Genomic DNA, 19,310 nt, shown 5'->3' on the forward strand with positions numbered 1-19,310 from the left:
CAAACTTTTTGTTGCCAAAAATGGAAGAACTGAACTTGGTTGACATGTGGTTTCAACAAGATGGCGCTACATGCCACACAGCTCGCGATTCTATGGCCATTTTGAGGGAAATCTTCGGAGAACAATTCATCTCAAGAAATGGACCGGTAAGTTGGCCACCAAGATCATGCGATTTGACGCCTTTAGACTATTTTTTGTGGGGCTACGTCAAGTCTAAAGTCTACAGAAATAAGCCAGCAACTATTCCAGCTTTGGAAGACAACATTTCCGAAGAAATTCGGGCTATTCCGGCCGAAATGCTCGAAAAAGTTGCCCAAAATTGGACTTTCCGAATGGACCACCTAAGACGCAGCCGCGGTCAACATTTAAATGAAATTATCTTCAAAAAGTAAATGTCATGGACCAATCTAACGTTTCAAATAAAGAACCGATGAGATTTTGCAAATTTTATGCGTTTTTTTTTTTAAAAAAGTTATCAAGCTCTTAACAAATCACCCTTTATATATGGGAGCTATATCTAAATCTGAACCGATTTCTTTCAAAATCAATAGGGATCTATTCTGAGCCAAAACACATACTTGTGCCACTGTTCGACAGTGTGGCGCAGGGTATAAAAAAAATAGAATTCTCAAGTTTACTTGGAATTTATCGTAGGGGGGAAGGTTATGAAATCAATATGGTGTACTTGATTTTTGGGTATTTGGACGGGAACCTTCTCCTTGCCCCACACTATGAAACTTGAAGGAAAGTTTACAGATTTTCTTGGAATTTGCAGAAAAAGTTACGTTCCTTTAAAAAAATAGAGCAAAATCTAACCTTCTCCGATTTACTTGAAATTGGGAGAAGATGATTAAATTTATACAAGGTACATGATTTTTCGATGTCTGGTTGGGGAAGGGGAATAGTGAAGTTGGGTAGTTTGTGAAATGAATATAGGGTACGTGAGTTTACGATATAGAAAGTAGAGGATTGTCGATAAGTGGGAACTCGGTACATAATTTTAAGATTTTTCCACAGGCTTCTGCCAGACTTTTTTAAGTAAAAAAACTTAAATTTACATGAAGTTGACAGGCAACGTTCCGGTATATGTTTTTGGGGAAGGCATGTTCTCTGTGTCCAACACTTTAACAAATGTTAATATGGTCAATTTCTTGGCGCTGTAGATTGTTATTACTTAAAATATTTAAAGAATCCCGAAAATTTCGAGATCCAAAAAAAAATCGCGGGATCCCGGGACTCTACATTTTTAAATCCCGAATCCGGGGATTTAGGTGGCAGCCCGATGTATCAGGCTCACTTAGACTATTCAGTCCATTGTGATACCACATTGGTGAACTTCTCTCTTATCATTGAGTGCTGCCCGATTCCATGTTAAGCTCAATGACAAGGGACCTCCTTTTTATAGCCGAGTCCGAACGGCGTTCCACATTGAAACCACTTAGAGAAGCTTTGAAACCCTCAGAAATGTCACCAGCATTACTGAGGTGGGATAATCCACCGCTGAAAAACTTTTTTTGGTGTTCGGTCGAAGCAGGAATCGAACCCACGACCTTCTGTATGCAAGGCGGGCATGCTAACCATTGTACCACGGTGGCTCCGGGGATTTAAAAAATCGATACCGAATGACACTACTAATATAAACGAAAAAGCAAGTAGTCCGATTTTTTTGGAAATGTTCGGCACACGTGTGTGGAAAACATGGAGTGATTAGTCAGTACTTCAGTTTTTGTGCCAGACTTCCCCTGACCCTATTCTTTAAAAGAGTTCAAATTTTTTCGAATTTGTTTTCAGATATGGTTGGTACGGCGAAGCGGGCCGAGTTACGCTAGTACTTTATAAATATAACTGCTGAACACTTTGTGTTGCTAGTGCGTTGATGGCTTTAACGGTAATTGTCTATTGATGACAATAACAGGCCATTGGATAGTGTGTTGGCTTACAAATTGTAAGGTCCACAGTTCGATTCTCCGTCCAGGCGAAATGTAAAATTAAAAAAATATGTATATAATCGAATAATTTCTTCTACATTGTTTTATATTACAGATAAAAGCCGCTAAGAACTAAAAAAACTCGTGGAAGTGAGAAAGATGGGAGGGAAGATGAAATTAGCCAAAAATTTTTGTTTGTTAGTCTCTATGAAATTGTTTTTTACATCCTATAAAAAAATCAATTTTTATCACAAAAAGTATATAATTTTCTCCCAAACAAACTTCCTTATAGCGAAAAGCAAATGGAGAACGATATTTCTTGGCCTAAAATTTCGTTTGAGAGGAAAGAAATATTTTTTGCGTGTGGGTACGCTATCGACAGCAATATATTTTTATGAGTGTATGTATACTTTTTGATGCTAATGTACTATTGTATTCTCTTGTTTTTATTGTTCTCGATCATCCACATATGATCTCTCATATTTCCATGGATATTAGGTCTTGGTGGATATGTGTTTTAATTGCTTGCTTGTATCTCAATCTAAACAAATCGATTTGATGTCGGGCGACATTTGATTGATATTAATTTTCATATATGTATTTTTTTGTTTAAATTATTAAATCACGTTTATGGTGAAAAGAATCACGTGTATGATTCAATTGAAAAGGTTTCACATGGAAAATTGTTAATTTTTCCTAAACAACAAAATGACTAATATTCATTTAGAAAATTGATAACACGTATTTGTATCACGTTTCGCAATAACGAAAGACTGAAACGTGTTCGTTTTGAGTTATTGGATATAAAAATCTTGGTTTTTGGAATTTTTAATCTCGACATAGCATTTTATTTTTTTTTATACCCTCCATCATAGGATGAGGGTATATTCACTTTGTCATTCCGTTTGTAACACATCGAAATATTGCTCTAAGACCCCATAAAGTATATATATTCTGGGTCGTGGTGAAATTCTGAGTCGATCTAAGCATGTCCGTCCGTCCGTCCGTCCGTCCGTCTGTTGAAATCACGCTAACTTCCGAACGAAACAAGCTATCGACTTGAAACTTGGCACAAGTAGTTGTTATCGATGTAGGTCGGATGGTATTGAAAATGGGCCATATCGGTCCACTTTTACGTATAGCCCCCATATAAAGGGACCCTCAGATTTGGCTTGTGGAGCCTCTAACAGAAGCATATTTCATCCGATCCGGCTGAAATTTGGTATATGGCGTTGGTATATGGTCTCTAACAACCATGCAAAAATTGGTTGTTAGAGACCATAATTATATATAGCCCCCATAAAAACCGATCTCCAGATTTGGCTTGTGGAGCCTAAAAGAGAAGAAAATTTCATCCGATCCGGCTGAAATTTGGTACATGGTGTTGGTATATGGTCTCTAACAACCATGCAAAAATTGGTTCACATCGGTCCATAATTATATATAGCCCCCATATAAACCGACCCCAGATTTGGCTTGCGGAGCCTCAGAGAGAAGAAAATTTCTATAGAAAATTTTGTCAAAATTTTATTTCTATAGAAAATTTTGTCAAAATTTTATTTCTAGAGAAAATTTTGTTAAAATTTATTCGGTTCATAATAAAATTTTCATCATTGTCAAAATTTTATTTCTATAGAAAATTTTGTCAAAATTTTATTTCTATAGAAAATTTTGTTCAAATTTTATTCGGTTCATAATCATGGTTGCCACTCGAGCCAAAAATAATCTAACAAGATTTTATTTCTATAGAAAATTTTGTCAAAAGTTTATTTCTATAGAAAATTTTGTCAAAATTTTTATTTCTGTAGAAAATTTTGTTAAAATTTTATTTCTGTAGAAATTTTTGTCAAAATTTTCTTTCTATAGAAAATTTTGTCAACATTTTTATTTCTGTAGAAAATTTTGTGAAAATTTTATTTCTATAGAAAATTTTGTTAAAATTTTATTTCTGTAGAAAATTTTGTCAAAATTTTATGTCTACTTTGTCAAACTGAATTATATACGTATTGGATCGATCTTTTTTGATTTAATATAACCACGTATGGACTTACATACAATTTAGAAGATGGTGTTAGGAGGTTTTAAGATACCTTGCCATCGGCAAACGTTACCGCAACTTAAGTAATTCGATTGTGGATGACAGTGATTACATAAGCGTCGGCCTGTCCGAACTTACGGCCGTATATACTTGTTTTTTTTTTTCAAATTGATATTTAATGTTTACTAAAATAGACCCTTTGTGATGGCCAAAGTCGAGTTTTGATATTGGCCAGAATCGTCGAAAAGATTTTTTTTAGTAAAAATGTATTCGCAAAAGCTCGATGCTCGTTAGAAAATTCATGTGAGATTTTTATAACGACGAGTTTTTCGAAATTCGAACCAGACAGTTAAACAATTCTATTTATAGAACATATTGTAGAGCACACACAAGCCGGAGAAAATAATATAATTTTACATATTGCATATTACATATTAAAACAGAGGGCGTAGTTCTGGATATACGCACTGGTAACATGGACGGCAAGTCAAAATCCGACTGAAATTGAACATTGTGTGAAAATTGGCCACAATATTTGGAAAGGCGCGATAAGTTATAAGTTTTGCTGCAAGAAAACGCTCCGTCACATGCTGCAAAACCTGTAAGAACTCTTTTGGAAACACTCAAATGGGATGTCCTACACCACCCGCCCTATAGACCAGACGATACCGCATGACCTGCACTTTCGTTCTTATGACGAAGCCAAAACTTGTATTGATTCGCAAATTGAGTCAAAAATCGAATTGTTTTTTCGTCGTGGTATCCGTATGTTGGCAAATGGGAATTTTTGTAGTTAGTATAAAATTGATTTTTTATTCGAAAGAAATATTTTATATTAAATTTATAGAAAATTTTGTCAAAATTTTATTTCTATAGAAAATGTTGATCAACATTTTATTTTTGTACATAATTGTGGTCAAAATTTATTTCTGTAGAAAATTGTTTATCAAAATTTCATTTCTCTAGGAAATATTGATAAAAATTTTATTTCTATAGAAAATTTTGGTTAAAGTTTTTTTTCTATAGAAAATTTTGTTCAAAATTTTATTACTATTTTATTTTTATTATTATTTTATTACTATTGGTCTAATTTAAATATTTTATATTAAATTTATAGAAAATTTTGTCAAAATTTTATTTCTATAGAAAACTTTGTCAAAATGTTATTTCTATAGAAAATGTTGATCAACATTTTATTTCTGTAGAAAATTGTTTATCAAAATTTCATTTCTATAGGAAATATTGATAAAAATTTTATTTCTATAAAAAATTTTGGTTAAAGTTTTTTTCTATAGAAAATTTTGTGCAAAATTTTATTACTATTTTAGTTTTATTATTATTTTATTACTATTGATCTAATTTAAATATTTTATATTAAATTTATAGAAAATTTTGTCAAAATGTTATTTCTATAGAAAATTTTGTCAAAATTTTATTTCTATAGAAAATGTTGATCAACATTTTATTTCTGTACATAATTTTGGTCAAAATTTTATTGCTGTAGAAAATTGTTTATCAAAATTTTATTTCTATAGGAAATATTGATAAAAATTTTATTTCTATAGAAAATGTTGGTTAAAGTTTTTTTCTATAGAAAATTTTGTTCCAAATTTTATTACTATTTTATTTTTATTGTTATTTTATTACTTTTAAGCTAATTTTTGTAGTTAGTATAGAAATGTTTTTTTATTCGAAAGAAATATTTTATATTAAATTTATAGAAAATTTTGTCAAATAGAAAATAGAAAATTGTGGTTAAAATTTTATTTCTATAGAAAATTTGGTCAAAATGTTATTTCTATAGAAAATTTTGGTCAAAACTTTATTACTACTTTAATTTTATTATAATTTTATTACTACTGATCCAATTTTTGTAGTTAGTATAAAAATGTTTTTTATTCGAAAGAAATATTTTATAGAAAATTTTGTAAAAATCTTCTTTCTGTAGAAAACTTTGTCAAAATTTTAGTTCTATAGAAAATTGTGGTCAAAATGTTATTTCTATAGAAAATTTTTCCAAAATTTTATATCTGTAGGGAAACTTTGTCAACATTTTATTTCTATAGAAAATTGTGGTCAAAATTTTATTTCTATAGAAAATTTTGCCAAAATTTTATATCTGTAGAAAACTTTGTCAACATTTTATTTCTATAGAAAATTGTGGTCAAAATTTTATTTCTGTAGAAAACTTTGTCAACATTTTATTTCTATAGAAAATTGTGGTCAAAATTTTATTTCTATAGAAAATGTTGTCAAAATTTTAGTTCTATAGAAAATTGTGGTCAAAAATTTATTTCTATAGAAAATTGTGGTCAAAATTTTAGTTCTATAGAAATTTTTGACACCACGGTGTCATCTATTGTAAGTGTGTAAGAAAATTATGAAATAACGCCTTGATTGGAAATCTAAAATCTGTAGATTTTCACCCCCATTATTTAAATGATTACGAGAAGTAAAATCTGGAAATTTTGTATTCAGTTTCAAGCAATTTTCATAAGTGAAATCGGTCTATATAGAGGCCTACCAAATGGACCGATAAAAACTAAATCCGATACACATGTATTTGAGTCTAAAATAGCAGTATAACATATTTACAATTTCAGGAAAATCGAATAAAAACTACAGTTTCTAGAAACCCGAGGAGTTAAATCGGGAGATCGGTCTTATGGGGTTATACTAAAACATGGACCGATACTCACCGTTTTCGGCACACCTCTGTATGATCCTAAAATACTTCTAGATTTCAAATTTAGGATTTTCAATTTTAGGAAAATTGGACAACAACTACGGTTTCTATAAGCCCAAGAAATAAAATCGGGAGATCGGACTATATGGGGGATATACCAAAACAAGGTCCACTACACGCCACGTATTTGTGGTCCTACAATACTTCTAGATTTCCAATTTCAGGCAAATTGGATAAAAACTACGTTTTCTATAAGCCCAAGAAGTAAAATCGGGAGATCGGTATATAGGGGACTATACTAAAACATGGACCGACACTCACCATTTGTGGCACACCTCTTTGTGGTCCTAAAATACCTCTAGATTTCCAATTTCAGGCAAATTGGATTAAAACTACGGATTCTCTAACCCCAAGAAGTAAAATCGGGAGATAGGTTTATATGGGGGCTATACCAAAACATGGACCGATACTCACCATTTTTGGTACACCTTTTTATGGTCCTAAAATACTTCCAGATTTCAAATTTCAGGCAAATTGGATAAAAAGTACAGTTTCTATAAGACCCAATACCCCAAAGCGGGAGGTCGGTTTATATGGGGACTATATCAAAACCTGGACCGATATAGCCCATCTTCGAACTTAACCTGCCTGCAGACAAAAGACGAGTCTGTGCAAAATTTTAGCACGATTGCTTCATTATTGAAGACTGTAGCGTGATTACAACAGACAGACGGACAGACAGACGGACATGGCTATATCGTCTTAGAATTTCTCCTTGATCAAGAATATGTTTTCTTTATATAGTCGGAAATCGATATTTCGATGTGTTACAAACGGAATGACAAACTTATTATACCCCCGTCGCCATTCTATGGTGGTGTGTATAATAAGAAGGTCGTACAAAATGTAACAACTAAGAAATTCCCCTTTGTTATAAAATATTTTCCTTAATATCAAATTCATTAGAATTTATAACCAAAAAAAAAAACGTTGCAACGATTTTCTCAAATATTTATTATTTGTTTTAAAAGAAAATTTGTTAGTGTTAAAAGAAAACTTAGTTTATCGAAAATTTCTTTCCTCAGAAAAGAATTGAATCAACTAAAGTGTTTATTTATTTTTTAATCAGTTTGTGTGTGTCCAACAATTTGGTCTATGAATAGATCTGCTTGACTGTAAGCCTTGCTTGTATCCTTGTTGGCAATAGCGCAGGCATTGAAACAGTCAATGTTTACAGCAAAATTTCGAAAAAAAATTCCAAGCCAGTTTTTTTAGAGAGAAAAAAAAATTGTCAACTATGCGTTGCCTAAAAGAATTATTATTTTTTGCATGTAGACTTTTTTATGATAAACTTTACGCAAATCTGGAAACCATTTCTGATTTGTCTTTGCTTGTTTTAATCAGAGTAATTACTTTCACTTCAGCCACTATTCTGCAGTAAATGCCTTTAAGCCTTTTTCCCAAGGACAAGGGAGACCTCAAACCAATTTCTTACACAAGTTCAGCTCACCACCCACCTATGTAACAAGCGAGGCAACTGACAACCATTAATATTGGGAAAATGCACCGGTTGTGAATTTGTCTGATATCTCTTCTATGGCACTCAGGCCATAACTCAGGTCATCTTAAACTTTAACTTAGCACTTCCATTTTTCGAGTAATTTCCATTTCGATTTCACTAGGTGGCCAAGGGTATTAGAATTTGTTTGCCCGCATTTAATTCTTGGTAGGAATGATAGTGGGTACAAATGACCATATTTCAAGGACGAGCCAACGGGAGAAAGACAAACAAAGGGGAAAACAACTTATCTAAAATAAAAATATTTGTAAATGAAAACCTATTTTCGTTCTTTGGAAAAAAGTAAACGTCCAAACGCATAGCCTAGTGTAGGAAACCATCAAACCCAAGGGTCTATGAAAAGCAAAATATTGCGTTTTTATACACTCGAATCAATTTGTTCGCAATTTGATCAACTGAAGCATTGGGTTGTAACACAAAGATTTATTTGAACAGAAATAATAATAATAATTCCACATACGCTAAAGCTTAAGACCTTCGATGTCATAGCTTTATCCTCATTTATGCTTATAATTTATTTATAAGTATAAATATGAAATAAATAATTCCAAAAATAAATTAATCAGTGATATATAAAGGGTGATTCTTTTAAGGTTAGGATTTTCATGCATTAGTATTTGACAGATCACGTGGGATTTCAGACATGGTGTCAAAGAGAAAGATGCTCAGTATGCTTTGACATTTCATCATGAATAGACGAACGATCTGCCACAACGTCGAATTTTCAGTGAATGGGCCCTAGAAAAGTTGGCAGAAAATCCGCTTTTTTATCGACAAATTTTGTTCAGCGATGAGGCTCATTTCTGGTTGAATGGCTACGTAAATAAGCAAAATTGCCGCATTTGGAGTGAAGAGCAACCAGAAGCCGTTCAAGAACTGCCCATGCATCCCGAAAAATGCACTGTTTGGTGTGGTTTGTACGCTGGTGGAATCATTGGACCGTATTTTTTCAAAGATGCTGTTGGACGCAACGTTACGGTGAATGGCGATCGCTATCGTTCGATGCTAACAAACTTTTTGTTGCCAAAAATGGAAGAACTGAACTTGGTTGACATGTGGTTTCAACAAGATGGCGCTACATGCCACACAGCTCGCGATTCTATGGCCATTTTGAGGGAAAACTTCGGAGAACAATTCATCTCAAGAAATGGACCGGTAAGTTGGCCACCAAGATCATGCGATTTGACGCCTTTAGACTATTTTTTGTGGGGCTACGTCAAGTCTAAAGTCTACAGAAATAAGCCAGCAACTATTCCAGCTTTGGAAGACAACATTTCCGAAGAAATTCGGGCTATTCCGGCCGAAATGCTCGAAAAAGTTGCCCAAAATTGGACTTTCCGAATGGACCACCTAAGACGCAGCCGCGGTCAACATTTAAATGAAATTATCTTCAAAAAGTAAATGTCATGGACCAATCTAACGTTTCAAATAAAGAACCGATGAGATTTTGCAAATTTTATGCGTTTTTTTTAAAAAAAAAGTTATCAAGCTCTTAACAAATCACCCTTTACTTATTCAGCTTTGCCACAATGAATTTTTATTTTGGACCAACATTTTTCCAAAATTGGACCAAAATTCGTACCAGCTGACCATTTTGTCAAATTAAATTAGTATTATTTAAAATTTAAAACTTTCCAAAATTTTACTTCGATAGAAAATTTTATCTCATTTCTATTTCTATAGAAAATTTTGTCAAAATTTTCTTTATTGTTGTTTTTGATTTCAGCTTAAAACCATGCATTGACTAAACTACAAGTGTAGCTTAACCAACAGAGGAAAAGAATGTTTGTCAAATTTATTTGGCAAGGCCCTATAGACTGCAAGATGGTTGGATGGACGCACGTTTCGGAATTACCACATTCCTCATCATCATCTTCCAATTGCAGCAAAACTATCAACCAATTATCAGAATAAATTTAGGCAGTTCACTAAACCCAAAGTGAACCACACTCGTACACGGCTTGGCCTGGTTGAGTCCTATATATATGTATACTCTATAGTCCTCTATCTATGGAATGCAAACCTGTTGTCGTAATATGCACTTTCCGCCATCCAGATTGATGGTTGGAAGATGAAAAATTCTCCAAAAGGATGGGTAGGAGTAGTGCCTCAAGTGTCTTGGTTACTGATGAGAGAAGGGATATCGGTCTGTACGATTCATCTTAACCCAATATTTGGCAGATTTTTAAGACATTTTCAGCATGGCCAATTTACCATGATCCACATCAATTTGCCTTAGAAAATCTTCAGGTAATTCCATAGTTTGACCCTCATCTCTTTCATCACTTACTGGCTTTTAGTATAATCCTGATAGGTACGTAGAGGTGAGTTTCTTATAGAATTTTCGATTGGCTCTTCAATTTGTAGACTATTATCGCTCGAGTCGGGTCAAATACTCAACTCGCAGTACTCCCAGGTGTTTCAGCATTATCAAAGAAATTCGTTCGACATGGATGCTGTATATGACATTGGTAACTTTGGCTGGGGTAGTGATGTGGCTCTGGCACGGACACCACGAATGGCTCTCCTTTTCGATGTACCACCCTCGGGATGCTCGAGAATCTGTAGGTTAAAAATTCTCGGTTGACAGTGACTAATCCGAAGAGATGGGGTCAAAGGCGACTGAGATCCCACCATCACTTGTGGCGGACACTCACTGTGGACCACACCCTATACCTGTGACTGTGTCTACGTTATATTGCTCCAGATGCTCTCTAGTTGCAGATCCCTGATTCTAGGATCAACAGGGTTAGCATGACGGCGTTCATCCAGCACGTCTGCGAGTGGATCCGCATCTGCTTGGAAGTTGGGTTTCCTAGTGAAATTACGGGTTACTGGGACAAGACATTTATCAGGAAATCTCTGGCGAATTGCTGCAAACGCCCATAATCCTCGTGGGATTATGGGCGTGCAAATGGTCATTTCCTAAAAGAGAATGCCAAAGATCTTGGAGGCAATTGAAATTTCCTAGCTCCAATCGGCTATTTCCACATACATCCACTAATAGTGAGGACTATAACCTGGAGCAGGACTACACACCGGCGGTATATATGGTACATATTGTATATCTCTATCTCAACAGCCCCAGACTTGACTGCTACCCCATACATTGCTTGTAGGGCACAAGTGTGATAGGCCTATACTGCACGGAATGGTGAGAGTAGTTTCTCACTCCAGGTACCGGTTAAACCGACTGAACAGTATCAGGGTTCGGGGTTTTCCTCTATCCCGGCCCGGACCAGAAGCAAATGGAGGAGGATCCCTGGAATGAGCCTCCTATAACATAAGAAGACGGACGAAACAACATGAACTCTGATGTGGCAGCACTGGTCGATAAGTTGGACCCATCGGGTCAATCCGGTGCTGAGAACCCGCCGCCTTGAAAAATTCTCAACGGCAACGTAAGGAATTCTCAATGACGGGCAACTCGTTTTTGGCCGACTCAAAAGGTGGTCTTCGGGCACAACAAATAAATGCAAACTAAAATTTACTTTTATTTACATATTAAAAAAAACCGTATGTTCGGCCAGGCCGAATCTGGACCCTCCTCCATGGATTGCGTAGTAACTTCTACTAAAGATTGTCATTCTCACCCCCATTTTCTGGAAGCTCCGTTAGTGCTACGTTAGCTAACGAACTTTTAAACCGTACTATGGACATGCTTGTCATCTTGCCTATATATTCCATACGCCAGTTAGGAACTTAACTGCTAAAAATTTTTCTGTTAAAGTTAACCGGAGAGAAGATATTTCGATTTTACACGCAGAGAAGAAACATGATTGTCACAATCATATTCGAAGAGCAAAATAATATGATAGCAGCTATTTTTGCGGCGACCATGTAACATTTTAACCTGCAACCATTTTGGCTCAGTGAACATGGTTCTAAGAAAAATACTCTCATCTAAAATGCTATTATATTGATAAAAAGAATTTTGTTTCCATTAAAAGACAATGGTCACGATCTAAAATGTTATGTTATTCGTCAAAAATGTTTTTCTTCTAGTTAAAAGAACATGGTCACAACCTAAAATGTTTTGATTTTTATGAAAAAACTTTTTTCGTCGTCGAAAAAAGGACGCCACTTGAGAAAAGAAAACACAAAATCAACTTTATTTATTTGTTTTTATATATTTATAAACTAATTCATTGTTTATTTGCACACAAACATCACATATTTTTAGACACTCTAGTTTGGTTCAATTTCAACAATAAGTAATCATTCCATATTTACTTCGTGCCCATCAAATGTACAAACGCAGACATCATGTAACTGCAAATAAAAATAAATTATACCATATATCAAAATGCAGAACAAAAACCTGGTACATTTTTTTCAATTACACTTTCCTTTTTTGTATTCACATAAAACCACGTGCCATTTCTGAATAAATAAATTAACACAAAACACAATAATTCCGTATTCTCCGTCCATTCCAAGAAACAATCAACACACGACTGACGCGCAAAATGAAAATCGTGTGTACCTGCTCAATGTTTTTATAAAATTATTGTCGCTGCAAAAAAATTAAAAAATTAAATGGTCACGAAAACAATGTACATGGTCTTTATGGCCATGTAATGGTTGTAGACATGTCTATACGTAAACTATAAAAATACTTTTTCTCTGCAAAAAAGTAAAAAAAATTGAATGGTCAGGTACATGATTTTCCTGACCATATAATGGTCTCAAATTCTATCATTTAAATAATAGAACATGTTTGCGGCATTTGAGAACCATTTAAAAGCTTATTGCCAACATATATTTTTCTCCGCTCGAAAATTATTTTTACAAAGACAAAATACATGGTTTTCGGGACAATTACATACTCTAAATAAGCATTAAATGGATGCGGCAACCATGTCCAAATATGTTTTTTCTGTGCGTGTACTTTCTGTTAACTGGGAGTTAAAGTCTAACTGAGATACATGAAAATGGCCGTCAATCGAATTACTTGGGTTGTGGTAATACCGATGGCAAGGTATCTTAAAATTTCTTAACATCGTCTTCTAAATTATAAGTTAGTCTATACGTGGTATATATTAGACAAAAAAGGTAGATTAAATAATTATATAATTGAGCTCTTGACCGGTATATATAGGGAAGTCTACAAATAACTACGAACCGATATGAACTTTTGCGCGGTAATTAGAGAGCAAGAATTTATATATAGGGGCTATATTTATATTATTAACCAATATGGACCAATTTTTGCATGGTTGTTAGATACCATATATTCACACCCCGTACCAAATTTCAACCGATTGGATGAATTTTGCTCCTCCAAGAGGCCTCGCAAGCCAAATCTGAGGGTCGGCTTATTTGGGGGCTATACGTAAAAGTGGTCTGATATCGCCCATTTGCAATACCATCCGACCTACATCCATAACAACTACTTATGCCAAGTTTCAAGTCGATAGTTTGTTTCGTTCGGAAGTTAGTGTGACGGACGGATGTGACTAGATCGGCTCAGAATTTCACCATGACCCAGAATATATATATACTTTATGGGGTCTTAGAGCAATATTTCGATGTGTTACAAACGGAATGACAAAGTTAATATACCCCACATCCTATGGTGGAGGGTATAAAACAACATAAGGTCCTTTAAATTGGTAACATATCGTGTCGGAAGGCATATCCATTACCGCCCCACTTAATATGATGGATGTTTCTGTTTGGTAGATTGGTAGAAATTTTGATGCTTTGGTAGATTTTGCAAAATTTTCCTCTCCAACTAAGAGGTACCTCACCAATTTTCTATAGAAATACAATTTTGACAATATTTTCTATAGAAATACAATTTTGACAAAATTTTTATAGAAATAAAATTTTGACAAAATTTTTATAGAAATAAAATTTTGACAAAATTTTCTATAGAAATAAAATTTTAACAAAATTATCAGAGAGGAAATATCTACCCATTTTGGAAAAACTTCCTACGGTTAAGTATTGGAACCACGATTGCCACAGTTGTTTGAATTTTAGCACTAAATATATTCTGTGAATCTAAACATATAATTTTGAGTGTATTTGCCATTGTAAGTCGCATTTGGTTAGTTGGCCGATGAGTAGGTTTCTATGATGTGCCGATATGCCCTGCATTTAGGTTTGTCTCCCTCATATTTAGTTCTTGAGTTTATAATTTTGCTTTGGTGAGTTTTTATGAAAAACAAAATAACAACTGATGGATATACGACGACACCGCAACGACACTAAAGACGATGGACGCTTCGACAAAATCTATGTAGTGATGGCAACGTTGCACAATGGGCGAACAATAAAAAAATAGTTTACAAGAGTAATAATTTTTGAAATTTTTAAAAAATTCGTAATGTAAATTTAGTGTTTTTTTGTTAAATCTCAAAAAATCTTACTAATAAATACCCTTAACCATGGATTTCGTACAAAGCTCTACTAGAGACTCTCAATCACAATCGAATTCCTTGGGTTGTGGTAACAATTGCCGATGTCAAAGTATATTTTCGTTTCTTATAATTGAGTCCATGTTAGATAAAAATGGCAGATATTAGCCTCTTTGGCTCTTGGTTGGGTAAAATTTCAACCGGATCAGATGAAATTTGCTGCTCCAAGAAGTTTTTGTGGTCAAATCTTGGAATCGGTTTATATGGGGGCTGTATATTATTATGGACCGATATATATCAATTTTTACATGTCAGTAAGATGGTACATGCTACCATCTAATATGGAATTTCAATTCAATTGAATGAAATTTTCTCTTTCAAAAGGCTCCGGAAGTCAAATCTAGGGATCGGTTTAAATGAAGGATACATATATTTATGGATCGATAAGAACTAATTTTGTAGGAGGGTGTATACTAACATTACATACCAAATTTCAACTGGATCGAAAAAAATTCGATTTCATTCCGTTTGTAACACATCGAAATATAAATTTCCGACTACATGGAATATATATATACAGTCGAAGCTCTGTTTAACGAATATCCCATTTAGCGAAAATCCAATTTAACGAACGTCCAAATTCTTACCATTGAGTATGCTAAATAACGAACGGTTGACCGAAATTTACGTTCGATTTAACGAAAATGCATTTAATCTTAAGTAAATAAGCAACAAAAACTCTATTGACGATTGTGAGAATATCTTAAGTCCTTAGAAAATGTCCACAAAGTACGGCATTTCCAAAATATTTAGATTTCATCAAAAGTTTGGAAACTCCTGGTCGAAACGTGTGGAAAGGACCCATCACTTTAACACGGCTTTGTCATTGACCGGGGTAAATTTAGACTGCAGGACACGGCTTGTACTCATTCCAGAGTACATGACCTGGTAGAACTTAGTAGGACTAGACAGTAGTAGGACTAGACTAGACATGAACCAGTCTGGGACAAACACTTAGGAACCGGTATTATTTTAATCATCCCAATTGCACCAGAAAGAAAAGCTTTTGGAATATGTTGGCCCATACGTAAATGTCTACATCCAATAAAATTTTTAAATCAAGAGAGTATAGAAACCAATAAATTGTATGAAAACGAAAACTGGAGCACTGGTACTAGTCCTGTGATAGGTCCTTTAGTGGCAATATGCACCAAATTTTCGTAGGATCGCCAGTTGTACAGGTGACGAATTTTTCTCTTATTAATGAGTGCTACCCGATTCTATATTTAGCTCAATGATATGGATCCTCCTTCTTATATCTGAAGATAAACTATGAAATACACAGGAATGTCAATATCATTAGTGAAAAACCGCTGAAAAACTTTTTTGGTGCTCGGTCGAAACGGTAATCTACCGTTGAGAGTAAATTTATGCCGACAGGAGTAGCAGAGTAATGGTGTGTGTAAGAAGTTTTAGGAAGATGTTACTATGAACACTATCTATGCATGGTCCATCTTGAGACCGGAAACAAATTAGGCAATTCGTCTAAGAAGTTGGAGCACACAAATATTGACGTGGTTGTATGTAAGCCCTATATATATATATATATATATATATATATATATATATATATATATATATATATATATATATATATATATATATATATATATATATATATATATATATATATATATATATATATATATATATATATATATATATATATATATATATATATATATATATATATATATATATATATATATATATATATATATATATATATATATATATATATATATATATATATATATATATATATATATATATATATATATATATATATATATATATATATATATATATATATATATATATATATATATATATATATATATATATATATATATATATATATATATATATATATATATATATATATAGGTTATAACCTACATATATAAAGTTCATCAGTTTTTAAGGATTATTTAAGTAACTTTTGTGTAAGTGCCTCTGGTATAAAAACTACGATTTTCAATAAAAGTTTACATTTTATATTCCTGTTCGATTTAACGAATGTTTCTAAATAACGAAAGGGCCTGACAATATATCGTTCGTTAAACCGAGCTTCGACTGTATATACTTGATCACGTAGAAATTCTAAGACTATATAAACATGTCCGTCTGTCTGTTGTAATCACGCTACTGTCTTCAATAATAAAGGTAATGTTCTGAAATTTTGCATAAACTCAGACAGCTCAAGTTTGAAGATAGGCTCTATCGGTCCAGATTTGGTTATAGCCCCCATACTAACCGACTCCCCGATATGGGGTCTTGAGCGTGTAGACATACCAATTTTTATCCCATTTGCCGGAAATTCAAAATCTAGAGGTATTTTGGGTCCATAAATATGGGTGCCGAATATGATGTGACTTTGTCCACATGTTGATATAGCCCGATCTCCTGATAGGACTTCTCGGGCTTCTAGACACCGCATTTTGTATCCGATTTGCCTGAAATTCAAAATCTGGAAGTATTTTGGGTCCATAAATTAGTGTGCTGAATATGGTGTGCATCGTTCCAGGGTTTGGTATAGCCCCCATATAGTCCGATAGAGTCTAGATATCGGAATTTGTATCCGATTTGCCTGAATTTCAAAATCTATATATGTATAATATGGGTCCATAAATGAGTGTGCTGAATCGGTCCATGGTTTGGTATAGCCCCCATATAGTTCATTCTCCTGATTTGTTTTCTTGAGCGTCTAGCTATCCGAATTTTAATCCCAAAATCTAGAGTTATTTTGGGTTCATAAACAAGTGTGCGAAGTTGGTGTGTATCGGTCCTTGAGTGAGTGTGCTGAATAGGTCCATGTGTATCGGTCCATTGTTTTGGTATAGCCCCCATATAGTCCATTCTTCTGATTTGTTTTCTTGAGCGTCTAGCTATCCGAATTTTAATCCCAAAATCTAGAGTTATTTTGGGTTCATAAACAGGTGTGCGGAAGTTGGTGTGTATCGGTCCATGTTTCGGTATAGCCCCCTTATAGACCATTGACTTCTTGGGCACATAGAAATGGTAATTTTTATCCGATTTGCCTGAAATTGGAAATCTGGAAATCTCTGCATCGATCCATGTTTTGGTATTTCCCTCATATAGATCGATCTCACGATTTGACCTCTTGAGCGTTTAGATGTCCTAGTTTTTATCTAATTTGCCTGAAATTCAAAATCTAGAGGAATTTGGGGTCCACACACATAAGTAAGCCGAATATGATGTGTATTGATTCAAAATTCAAAATTTAGAGGTATTTTAGGTCCATTAATAGGTGTAGCGAATATGGTGCGCATCCGTCCATGTTTTGGTATAGGCCCCATGCGCTAAGTATCCCGACTTTCATCAAATCCACCTGAAATTCTCCCATATATATTTTCAAGTAGCCCGACAAAGAGTGGGTATTTCAGATTCGGCATTTTTACTTGCTTTCATTTGCCTGAATGAACCATATGTTAGAATTGGGCAGCAGTCATTGATAAGCGGGAAAGACCTCCCACTGTGAAAATCCAGCAGTGAATGTGACGAGTGGTCGTCACTCATTCTAATATCTCAGACTTAACTTTGTAGGTGAGATATTGTATTTCAGTTGTTGTACGGATTTCAAGCGTAAAACAGTAACGATTTTAAGAGAACGGCTTACAAATATCCATGTGAATAGCCCGAAGTTTGCTTAAAAACGGAATACTTTAAACGATTGTCAGAAAAAGTTAACTAAGTTGAATTTATTGTAATTTTATGACACTATGGCTGATGGTATATTAAAAGGATTCGTTCGTGATTTTTTTGCGGTTAGTGCAAATTTGTTATATAAATTATAGAATCTTAAATATAAAAAATAAAGAAATTTATAACAACACATCCTTTTGATGAAGTTGTTACACTAAATCGTAGTACTTTAAAATAAAAACAAAAAATAAAAACGAAAATAAAACAGATCTATTCATAAGTATGGAATTTTCGAACAGCAAGAGATCTCATCATTATAATTTTAAGCATATGCTGAGCTGTTTACTTAAAAACATATAAATCCTTGGTGCATTAAGGACCTTATTGATTTGGTATTTGTCGACTTCACAAAGTTTATTGAAACTCTTGACTATCCGGCAATTTTAAAATTTAGTTTTTAACGAAAAAAAAAACCTTAGTAAATAACATCCCAGCAAAAAAAATTGAAGTTTTTCTAAAGGCACAACTTCAAAAGGACTTTTTTATAATTAATTTATTTTTAATATTTTTAAGTAATAATTTTAATTTTTTTTCAATGAGTTAAAGAAGTAAAAATTAGGAAAATGTTTTAAATTAATATTTAATTTTTTTTTCTAAATGAATGTAAGATCCATTCTAGCAAAATTGCGATTTTTTTTAAGTATTTGAAGTGAAATATTCTAACTATGGTTAGAATGTACCAAAAATCCTAAAAACTTATAGAAATTTTGTATTTGGTAAAATATCATAGAATTTGGCAATTCACATTAAAAACATTGAATTTGGTTCACACCTTAAAAACTGATGGAAATTCAGTGCAACAGCTGGTGAAATGGTGGGCATCCGTCCTATCACAAATCCGTGTTAAGTACATCGTTTATGCGTCAATTTGGTACCACTTCCTGATTCAAACAGAACATTTTCACTACTTTTTTGGCGATGCTCACTT

At 33.6% G+C, this 19,310-nt stretch overlaps 1 protein-coding gene across 1 annotated transcript in view; it reads left to right on the forward strand.

The window, feature by feature from the left end:
* Positions 1-18,231: 18,231 nt before the first annotated feature.
* Positions 18,232-19,310, forward strand: part of ninaB (neither inactivation nor afterpotential B) — a 42,012-nt gene continuing 40,933 nt past the window's right edge. The window contains exon 1 of the mRNA XM_075292138.1: positions 18,232-18,444. Coding sequence (XP_075148253.1) covers positions 18,400-18,444 — 45 coding nt within the window. The 5' untranslated portion in view covers positions 18,232-18,399. The remainder of the gene's footprint in view (positions 18,445-19,310) is intronic.

The sequence above is a fragment of the Haematobia irritans genome, chromosome 1, assembly GCF_050003625.1.
Source record: "Haematobia irritans isolate KBUSLIRL chromosome 1, ASM5000362v1, whole genome shotgun sequence".
Lineage (NCBI taxonomy): Eukaryota > Metazoa > Arthropoda > Insecta > Diptera > Muscidae > Haematobia > Haematobia irritans.